This window comes from Alosa alosa, chromosome 13 (genome assembly GCF_017589495.1).
Source record: "Alosa alosa isolate M-15738 ecotype Scorff River chromosome 13, AALO_Geno_1.1, whole genome shotgun sequence".
Classification (NCBI taxonomy): domain Eukaryota; kingdom Metazoa; phylum Chordata; class Actinopteri; order Clupeiformes; family Clupeidae; genus Alosa; species Alosa alosa.
This window is the reverse complement of record NC_063201.1, coordinates 16539333-16550928: the sequence shown is the minus strand read 5'-3', so window position 1 is coordinate 16550928 and position 11596 is coordinate 16539333. Positions and strand designations below refer to the sequence as shown.

The window sequence follows — 11596 nt, the reverse complement described above, 5'->3', positions numbered from 1 at the left end:
CTTCTTGAAAGAAATGTTGAAAGTCGGGCTGAAATCACATTCATATCTAGGTTTGCTGCATGCATGTTACAAGGATGGGCCATGTCATGTAAGGGGCATGATACTGCAAAAAAACGGAAAAATAGTCTACATTGCAGAACCACTCAACTTTATTAATTTATGGTGAATAAATGTTACACTACTGTGCACAGCCTGACGTGACGATGCTAGCAGGTTAGCAGCGGTTAGCTAACTATGCTAACGTTAGTTATCTACAAGTCTCCTCCAAGTGACAATCATATTATACACAATGCTGGCAATGCTGAGAACAATTAGCATCCTCGTTTATCTTACTTACATTGAGTTGACTGTGTGGCTTAATCCACAGATGTGGTGAAGCACTGTTTCGTTATGGTTTGCTAAGGAGTAACCATAGACAGTAAAAGATAGGGACCCATTGCTTGAAATAGTGGAGAGCTGGGATGAGAACATTGTGTCAAATCTTCGCATTTTATCGCGGAGTGATTTATTATTAGCTCTGCAAAGTCTGAGTTGAAATGTCCAGGGATATTCCAACTCATGGAACGTCTCTCGGTCAATCGGAAACAAATAAATAGTTCCATAGTATAAACTGTATTCTCCACTCCTGACCATGGATAATGACGATAATGACCCACACACACACACACACACATCTCACTTTATATAACTTTTCGCAGAGGGCTGCATGATGAGACAAACTGGCACTGCGTGATGCTGTTGCCTTGACAAGGTGTTAATGGTGGTTAAAAGAACTCCTGCAGTCTCTCCAGCAGCTCTGTGAGGTGATGCCTGACACGCAGGTTACCTTGACCTCTCAGGAGCTAGATATGGCATTTCAGAAGAACATACACTCCCACGGGATACAGAATGGGGACAAAGAGGCTGGTTTGTTATGCAATTGGCTTGCGGGAGACATATTTTTACACACTTACCCACGCCGGACTACAAAGAATTAGAGCCTACCCGTATGAGAAGAACATACAAGAATTACAGTATATCTAAAATGGCAAGTTAGCAATCACAAGTTCAGGTTAGCACATAAAATAAAAAAAATATATGATATTGTTATGTACAGCAAAGTGAATGTTTTTGTCAGTTTTTGGTACATCAGGGTTTTTTTTTTAGTCATTTGAATAAACTGAAGTTCAACAAAGTCCATTACCGGTAATTTGTTGCATGAAATGATGAGTATTTTTCTCTGTGTGTCTGTAAATGTATCTGATGACCAAGAATATCCAGATTTCTAGTACTGTTAGGAGACAAAGGCTGGGTGTAGCCCTATGGTATTTATCCATCTTACCCCACACTCCATAGCTTACCACATACATTATTTTATTCAGAAATATTCACTTTCTCCTCAGGTCACCAGTGTAGTATAGTATAGTGCCCATTTGAAGCTGAGATGTTAACAAGGCCTTTATCCACCTTGCTCCTTGCTTCAATTTCATTCCCCTAACAGATACCTGTGTCTATGTTTGAGTGTATGCAGGTATGTATTGGCTTGTTTATGAAAAACATTCTTGCCTGTCACTGAATTGATTGTTTGTCTGTGTGTATGACAGTCTACTATATTAGTTTTGTAAGCAAATGTCTTGGTTAATGTATGTTTTTGTTTACTTATGAATATTCTCTCCATTTCTTTGCCCCAATCATTAATCGTGTCTGCTTCATTCATGTGGGTATACATATTTTACACTATATATGTTTATGTCCTATATACACGTATATAGGATAATAGCTGCCTATACCCCTGTACACAAAAATAATGTAAAGCAGAGACGATGAAAATTGTGTGATACATATTGTGTATATGCTTGTGTGTGCGTGTGCTCTATACTGCTCTATGCACTTCGATGGCCTTTATCACCAGGGGTCATCGGCGGCGCTGCTGCGTGTGCTTGCCCTCTCCCTCCCCTGGAGGCGGAGCATCTCCATCACGCTGCGGGCATAGGCGTCGCGCAGGTTGACCCCGAGCGCCGCACCCTCGGAGGTGGAGCCACGGGCCAGCCGCCGGAGCGCCTCACTGTGCCGCAGCGCGGCCTCCTTCACCTTGAGCGTGAAGTAGCACGCCGAGAAGCGGTCGTTGATGATGGCGATGGGCAGCGCCAGGATGAGGATGCCTGAGAGGATGCAGAGGAAGGCCACCACCTTGCCCACGGCCGTGTCGGGCCGTATGTCGCCGTAGCCCACCGTGGTCATGGAGGTGGTGGCCCACCACCAGGCACTGGGCACGTTGATGAAGGTGGTATCAGGCAGGTCGTGCTCAATGGCATACTCGACTGTGGCGAAGATGGAGATGCCCACCGACAGGAAGAGCATCAGCAGGCCCACTTCCTGGTAGCACTGGGTGATCGTCATGCCTAGGGACTTTAGACCTGCGGAAGAATAGGCAAGCACACACATGTCTTTATCAATACACACCACAAACGCTGTGTTTAGAGTATATACAGTGGCATGTATGACTCTTCCTCTTACAGGTTACAGCTTACAGATTGCAGGAAATTTGATACGCTTACATATGAACCACACAATGTGGACCAGTGAAGAAATATATCAAGTATGTTAGTGAGGAGTACAATATCAAACATGCAGACCAACATGCAGATACACACTGTACACTAACAGATTCAGGACCAATCATTCTCAATAATGATCCAGAAGTCCTCTACAGATTACCAGTATTTTCTAAATCTTTACTGAATCTGTCCAGAAGTCCATTATCACACTGAAGGACAAAACAATTAGCCTAAACTGTCTGTTAAGCTGCACGAACTGGAAACAGAAAACTAGGGCGGTATGCACAACCTATTTTGAATGTTTTTCCCTATACCCAAGACGAAATGTGTCCTGTTATAGTGTGACTGTGAAAGCTCTTTGCCTTGCCAGCATCTTTGATCCCCTGCAATGCATAATACATTTTCTCAGGGGAGTGAGGAATAGAACCCCACGGAGCTGTGGCAGATTGAGACTCGCTGGCATGGTGGAGGACGCAGGGCCGCCCCGGGGAGGAAATCTTCCTCTTAGTGTTGCACTTCAGCTCACCTCAGTGGGAGCAGCTGTCAATGAGAGATGGTATCTGGATGCGGACGTGTAGGATACCCAACTGTGCTCCTAATGCAGCCCATTTTAGCAGCTGTCTGTCAATAATGGTCATTGTCACACTGACCAGGTGGTAGGTACAATAGGTTATGGTCAAAACACACAGCATACTAGACATCTGCATACAGAACTGTTTTGGGGGACTTTGGATCTAATTTTGAATTATGTACAGTAGCAAGTAGCAAAACTCATTCAGATTAATTCTATAATAATCTATTATGCACCTTAACTCCACTGAAATAAATTCCAATAAATATTTTTTTCCCCTTCCTAATATAATGTGCACTGACAAGTAGTACTATTTGTCGAGTGAGAGAGCAGACCGATTTAAACCATTTGTATCACTAACACTCACTGCATCATGATCTCAGGAGTGTTATACCAGATATCAGAGTGCCACTTGAAAAGATATACTTAGAACTTTTTGAACATTGAAATGCAGTGTGGCAGAACATTTATAGATTTGCCTCTCAGCATCATATGTCTTCCATCCCAGCTTTTAACAGAAGGTGTGAGAAACAGATCTTTGTATACACCAAAACTTCACGCTTACAAGCTCCTGTGAGGTGTGAAACACACGTCTACCATTTGACAAACCTCTTTGTTCGTGATCTCAAATAGAGGGAGAGCAGATAGCTAACAAACGATCAGAAAAAGTCCTGTTGGCAAATTTGAGGAAAAGTCGGTAAAGGGGCTATTTCACACAATTTGAGGGTGCTGAATTCAAATATTTTGTTTACCAAGCTCAATTTTGAGTTTTAAGCTAGCTAATTAGTATACTTAGCATAATTAACATCCTTTTTGGTTTTGATCAGATATCATAGGAATTGCAAAAAATAAGGCATTAATATACTCTTTATGTATCAGATATGTTGTAGGACAGGACAGGAATTACCCCAATGACCCTCAAGGTGGCAAATTAAAATAAAAATTGATATATAAATATAAATTGAAATAATAGCTAAAATTCAGTATGACGTTTAGAAGCAAAATAGATTCCTTAAAAATAAATTGATAGAATAGTAGGTGACTGCTCATTTTTGAACAGTTGTCAGTATTTACAGAGGATTTACACTGTATTTACACTGTACACTATTTTTTTTACTGTAAAGGCGACTGTGCTTGCCCAGTTAAAACATCTCACTGATGCACTTTCCTATCATTCAAATTCCAGCCATGCAAAAAAATGGAAGAGTGTGCATGTTTGAGGGTTGCTGAAGAGTGCTATGGAGATTGCATTATTTTCAAAAAATGTAGACAAGATATCCTTTATAGTGCAACAAAAAGTAAACACTCTCCAGTGCATCATTATTGCATATGATGCTGAAAGGGAAGTGGACCTAGGACAAATTCTCAGCTATGAACTGATTAATGTCCCTGTACTGTAGCTATTGCAGATAGCGATGGTTATTTGTGAAGTGGAAATAAGTCTATCAAGTGCTGTCTAGCAATGTGGAATGTCCAGTAGTGATCACTGCAAAAACTGCTCATTCAACACTGGTAATAGATGCTCAAGATTTAGTTATGTCTTTAGGACACCCATCTGACTGCAGCACATTTAAGAAGTATGCAGGAAAGTTTGTAAGGAACTTTTGTATTGTTATTTGGTATTTGTTATGTGGTAGCAAATGATGTTGACTATCAAAGAAATAGACCTAAAGTAGGAATGCACACAGATATTGCAACAGATACGCTCAGGCCAATCCAAACTTTTCTCATTTGTTGTTCCTCGTTGGTGGAACACACTGCCAGTTCCTACAAGGGCAGGGTCATGCCTCTCCATTTTCAAAAAACTCCTGAAGACCCAGCTCTTTAGAGAACATCTCCTTTCATAGCACCACTTACAACAAGTCTTGCTGATCCTAGCACCCGTCTTCAACTGACACTTAACTGTTTAAAAACAGCACTCACTGATGCACTTATTCTTACTGTACTCTACCGTTTTTAAATTGTCCTAAAATTGTTGAGAGAATTGCTTTAAAACTTAACTGTTACCATGTTGTTAGTCGCTTTGGTTAAAAATGCATCAGCCAAATGTAATGTAATGTAATGTAATGTAATAATGGTGTAGGCCTATCTGATTAAGACCCAAAGAGTGGTTGAAACGTACTTATTAAATAACACTGGTAGCAAAGAAGACTATCTTCACTTTTTTCCCTTTGCAACTGTCAAATAAATCCCATAAACACAGGAAGGCCTGGGGTATCCTACATCAGATGGCCTAAAGATTAAGCTCTTCTGCATAGCATTAAGTGATTTGCATGCAGTAATCACACAATATAAATGAGCTATAACAAACAATAAAGGACTTAATCACACACAAACTACTATTTTGCTGACAACAAAAATAATAATTATGTAGGAAGTTTAGAAGTTTAAAACCCAGAATTGACCAAAAGTGCACCAAATTCAACACAAATGACTTAATACACTTAAAGGAGGCCTGTGTCCTTTCTTTTCCAGATATTTTAGGATTTGGATATCGTTATTGAGTATCAAGATATTTATGGCAGGTATTGTATCGAAGTCATAATTTTGGTATCGTGACAACACTATGACAGAGCCACTGTTTTCTAGATGTCGAGGATCGGAGGCTCTACCACCAACAAGTGATGCTACTCAATGGCATATTAGAAGAGCACATTATCAAGCTCTAGTATGGAGGCAAGCACACATACCAAATCCAGTATTACTAGAAGTAAAATGTTTTTACTTGTCGGTTGTTGCTGACGGTAGATGCAATTCTGCATTAGGCTTATTCCCGCTATCTAAGTTCATATGTACTATAGGATATATTCTGAGTTGAAGGTTATCTGTGCAATTTGGTATTGTGATGAAATGCATTAAACACCACGAGTGACTCACTATGTTAGCAATACAAATATGGTTGTGTTTTGATTAGAATTTCCGAGTTTATTACATGTTAACTGTAATAATTTTCCCATTAAATACGTTAATAAACTATAGTATGGCTTCTTTAATGCTCAAACATGTATTTAGAGAACACTATTATTTGGTTTTAGTGATTACTTTTGAAATCAACCCAATTTAGGGAAAAATAAGCAAAAATAATCGCTATTTTATGTTAAAATGCTGATTATGCGGCTTAGAACTCAGAGTTGAGCTTGGTAAACAAAATATTCAGAATCAGCATTGGGTAAGGAGGGTTTACCAACTTTTCCTCAAATTTGCCGTCAGAAGTTCTCTTCTGTGAAGCTGCTCTCCCTCTAAAAGTGAAAATGGACATGTTAGCGCTCAACAGGAGGGGAACTCGCAGCTTGAAAGCACATTTAATTTAGTCAATATGTCACTATGAAGAGCCTTACTTCAATTATATATGTAATATCTAAGTATACTGTATGCAGCAGCCTCACAGATGAAACATCATGATCAGATATTCATGAACATGAAAGAAATTCTTAGAATATATTTAGATGATACAATACATGACAACATTGTGTTAACCTGTAGCTATACTTGCATCATGGAAATGGGTATTTTGTCGCTTTGCCACAGGTAGATGTCACTGAGTATAGGTTTTAGTATTACTCTGACAGGAACAGACAGGTTTATTTGGATTCTTTGGATTCATACGGCTGAAATCTCTGCTTTACTGCATCTCATATGCTTTTGTTTTATGTTACACAATCTTAACATGATGCTGTTCAATGTTACTGGCGCGTCTCATCATTTAATAAAATTATAGCTTTGACAGAAGAGGGCCTTGATTAAATATGAACGTTTTGTCATCAAGATTTTAACTTTGATGGAAAATGCTGTCTGGATGTCTGGAGAAGGAATTGTCTACATAATGTTTCTTTGGCTGATGAAAGTAAATCACATACACAAACTACAAATGGAATTTGACAATGTTCTCTTGTAAATTAAACTCAAATAACGGACCGTTAAATGACAGTCACCCCACCCAAGTGTTCTTCTCTCAGAAATAAAAGTAAATTAAGCTTTACTACGATGCACCATGGCCTTTTCAAAAATCAAGGAGTGTCTGGGAAGTCAAGGATCAAGTGTCTGAACCAATTGGAGCATTTCATCAAAGCAAACTACTTTCAACATCTATCAGTTACTGTATAAGGGAGACATCATAATGCCTCTTGTTTATATATTCATTTTCTTCTCCTCCTCCAGAGAAGAGCTGATGTGATGTGTGCAGAGGCAGACTGCTCTGGCCCTGTTGCCTCTCTGACATCATTTCTGTTCATTATTAATGGCTCAGGATGCATCTCAAAGTGAAATCCTTGCTCTCAAAAAAAAAAAAAGATCAAAGCAAGTCATACAAAGCTCTGGAACATTTTTTTTCTTCCAGCGCCTGCGTCTCGTTGGGATCTCTAGGGGAAATTGTCAAAATGTGAATGAATAAATGTATGCTCTCTCTCCCCCCCCTCTGAAAAGTAGCTCAGACAGAATCCAGTGTTTGTTATGATCTTTACTAAGTCATCAGCAGGTTTCACCACAGTGCACACATGGCTGTGGATTTGAAAACATGCCCTATTTTCTCCCAAACCCATTCTGTCCTCTTAACAAACCAACATGACATATTATTCACTGTTACTGTATTTTCACTGATGTATGAGTATACCTCAGTACCCTCATGGCATGACACGTACTGTCAGACAGCGTGTCAAACTGACAGCATCCTTTTTTTTACTCAACAGTCTATTCCTGCTACTTTTTTATGATTTTAAAAATACCTGCATGTCTTGACCTCCATATGACCCTATTATGAACAATAACCTTTTACTTTCACACCATTAAATAGTTAGTTGGAAGTGGCTCCTGCAGGACCAAACCCTCAATTTCAAATTGACCCTCAGTTTAGGTATCCATTACTTAAAACCAGTATCAGTGTATCAATGGCTTTTCTCAGCACCCAAAGCTTCTAGGTTTCTACCAAGAAAAAGGTCAAAAGAAATGTGAGGCTAACTGAAAACAAGCTTCACCACCCAGTGTTCTGAGATGTTCTGACCAACACACAAACATAGACACGTCACCTGTGGAATGGCGGCCCAGCTTGAGCATTCTGAGTGACCTCAATAGTCTGAGCACCTGCACCACTCGGCCCATGTTCTCCAGCTCCGTGGAGCCACCGTGCAGGTTCTCCACCACCAACGTGATGTAGAACGGCAGGATGGCCAGCAGGTCGATGATGTTCACCACACTCCTGCTGAACTTGCACTTGTTCCTCACGCACATGAAGCGGAGCAAGAGCTCGCCCGTGAACCAGATGATGCACACGTACTCCAGGGCATCCAGAATCGGCTGGCCCAGCATGGTGAGGTCCAGAGATATGAGCGCCATGTTCACGATGGACACCACCACAAAGAACATGGACAGGGTCCCAAATGTCTTTGCAGCTGTGGACGAGTCTGGCTTCTCCATGAGGTCCCATAATCTCTGTCTCAAGTCCTGGCACATCACCCCTGTGAAGTCCTCCTCCTCACTGTCTACGACATCCACGTCCCTCCTGATATCCAGGCATTCCTTCATCTCCTTCCGACGGTAATACTTATCCCGGCAACAAGAATCGATGCGCAGCTCATCGATCCCCCAGTACTCGATCTCCTGGAGGAAGGAGACAACACACAGTTCCTCTCGCACATGCAAGTGACCCGTCTTGTAGAAGTTCATGATGTACTGGAAAGTCTGTGAGTTGCGGTCAAAGAAGAACTCGTTCTCCAGGAGGTCTGCGTCGTCACAAAGGTCCATGGCACCATCACGGGTTGACAGGGCCAGCTTGCCGAGCCTAGTCTCAGGGTAAGACACCAACAGCTCATGGGAAATGATGTAGCGACTTCCACCAACATTGATAATGAAGAATTCTAAAGTGTCATCAGTTGTTAGAGGTGCTTCGCTGTAAAAAACATTAGACTCCAGGGACAATAAAGAGGCGCTGTCCCCACAGAACTGTGCAGGACTGGAGGTTCCACTGGTCATGCTGAAATGGACAGTGGAGAACCTGGATAGGTATTAAAATGATTTAATTTAATGAATTAATTTTCTTTTACTTATATCAGTAATTGATTTAGCTTCTGTGAACAAGGAGTTGAATACTCTGAAGAATTATTAATTTTACATCAAATTGGTCACAGATTTCAATTTAAGCGTTTTAGATGTCAAACAAATGCATGCAATAATCTGGTCTGCATTTGAATGCACCTCAACATTATTTCAATTCTTGGACTATATTCCTTCAATGACCTTGTCAAGAGAGCCTGATTAGATATCAGATGAGGGTAGAAAGAAAAGCCTATGGCTGTGTCCTACTTTCTCAAAGCTTGTCATCAAGATTTTAAAATTTTAGCTGGCATGCCTAATTAATTGTACTAATGATACTATTCTTGTAATCATTAATTAATCCACTCTGTTATGATGACAGGGTACAGTGCATACAATGGCTGAAATTTAAATATCTTATGATGGACCAATAAGAAGAGGTGCATAGCCTATCCTACATATTTCACAGAGGACCACAATTATTAATGTTTATGTAAGATAGAACAATTTAAGAATGAATAGTGAAAGGCAAAACGAAGAAAAGGACATTGCACACAGACTAAGGATTTCCAAGTTCCACATTATCATGGAAACTTTTCTAGAATATGTTGGAGTGTGCCTCCATAATGGACATAATAGCCTAACAATTGTTATGCGTATGGGTCAAGGAGAAAATAGTGGTATCGTTTTGCAATAGGATAGTCTGAATTTGATATGTCTAACGTTGGCCTAATAGAAACCAAGAAAATGATCAAATGAAAAAAAAAATCAGTCGGTCCATCTGCACATATACTCTACTAATTAAATTTGACAAATGTTGGCTTTTGCATAGTCCGAGGTCATCTCCCAACAAAGCAAGTTCTTCTCACAGCCCTATTGTAATCCTGTAATGAAGCAAATGCATAAGAAATAAGGTAGCCTACTTACCTTTGCCTCAAAATAAGCTATTCCACATTTGAAAGACAATTTTTCGTTCTCAAAAAAAGCATATGTTAAAATTATTTTTAACGATGGTGCAGATTTGTTATCTCAAAATCAGACGCATTTTGCGAGACTACAGGTGCTGAATTAATTTTCCGGTCTTATAAGTTATTCCATAAAAAAGATGGTTAGAACTCAACCTTCCACAGTTTCCACAGTTGTGCTGTTCAGGTGCGCATATGCGCGCCTTTAAGCGCAAGAGCGAGCGATTCCGAGCCAAGGGCGAATGAGGGACGTGCTGCTAGGCAACAAACTAGTGGTTTTCTTCAATGTAGCCATACTGTGTAAATTAGACGATTCCGATGTAAAAAAATAGGCCACATATTGCAAATGCAGCATTTCGTTGATACTTGAACTTTAGAAACGTTTTGCTATCGAGTTACCATCATATTATAATCTTGTCCAAAAGTTGCCCATTCTCACGATAAAGAATTGCAGTCAGTTGCATTGCAGTTGCAATTGCATTGCAGTTCGATTTCATGGCGGTAGCCTACATCAGATAGAATTTTTAGCTCAGGTGTATTAAGCCAGGCCAGCACATTCATAAAAATCGTAATTGCCTAGTCTTATTAAGGCGCAGACAGCGCAGTTCCTGAAGTCCACTTGTTCTTCAGCTTTTTGCTAGTGCTGCCACCTGGCGTCTATGACTACAAGTTTATGTCTGAAGAACCTAGTCCCATAACCAGACATTATTAGGCCTACTAGACTCGATTTACTAGATTATTTTCACCAGAGCCTGGTCTATACTACTTTATCTTAGGCTACTCTACTATCATTGATCATAGGCCTACAAGAAATACATATTATCACATTTAACATCTGGCTTCATGGTGATACGTTTGGCGGCCCGATCTCGGCCTCCCCTGTAGATAGATAGATAGATAGATAGATACTTTATTTATCCCCAGGGGAATGAATGGCTTAGGCTAGGCAACTAAGTAACTATTTTATTAACAAACTAGCAATTTTATTTTAAAATGCTTATTATCTCAAAATATATAAATAAGTGAGATGATTGGCTTGGGCTATTATGGTGACATCACGCAAACCCAGCCTCCAATTTTCAAACCGCCATTTTGAAACTAGAACTATTCAGATTGCAAACTAACGTTACGTGGATGGAGAGGTAAATTACCACTAGCAAGCTACTTGTCTTTAGTCTGAGATTTTGCATGCATTTGTGGTAGTGGGTATTATGGCTATTTATGATTAACTGAACGAGAATAATGTACAGAATATGTCTTAAAAATGATGATTTACGTGTGGGCGGGACGGGGTACACCATCCCTAGCCAAATTAGCTAGGATAACGTTAACGTTACCGTCAATGTTTTCTTCACCAAGGCAGCTCTCTAAATTAACTGTTTGGTATAGCAGCTCGCTTTGTGCCCTGATGCTGTTACTCATAACCTGTGTCCTTTTCACATCTCTGGTGTAACGCTCTCTGACAACTCTGTCACTCCTCTCATTAATAAATTAGCTTG

General features: G+C 40.1%; 1 protein-coding gene across 2 annotated transcripts; it reads right to left on the bottom strand.

Annotated features, from left to right (window-relative positions):
* Positions 1–509: 509 nt before the first annotated feature.
* On the bottom strand, positions 510–11448 carry kcnv1 (potassium voltage-gated channel modifier subfamily V member 1). 2 transcript variants are annotated; one of them, XM_048260494.1, is made up of 3 exons: positions 11435–11448; positions 8130–9094; positions 510–2396 (listed from the first exon to the last, which is right to left on the bottom strand). In XM_048260494.1, the coding sequence occupies exons 2-3, from the start codon at positions 9070–9072 to the stop codon at positions 1885–1887; spliced, it is 1455 nt and encodes a 484-aa protein (XP_048116451.1). In that variant the 5' UTR covers positions 9073–9094; positions 11435–11448; the 3' UTR covers positions 510–1884. The 2 variants fall into 2 exon arrangements, with proteins under 2 accessions (XP_048116451.1, XP_048116450.1); XM_048260493.1 differs by lacking the exon at positions 11435–11448 and adding an exon at positions 10060–10239.
* Positions 11449–11596: the final 148 nt, after the last annotated feature.

Coding starts and splice junctions, on each gene's coding strand:
- kcnv1 (XM_048260494.1), bottom strand. CDS start 9,072: ATGACCAGTGGAACCTCCAGTCCTGCACAGTTCTGTGGGGACAGCGCC. Junction 2,397..8,129: donor GCTGGGCCGCCATTCCACAG/GTGACGTGTCTA, acceptor ATTCTTCCGCAG/GTCTAAAGTCCCTAGGCATG.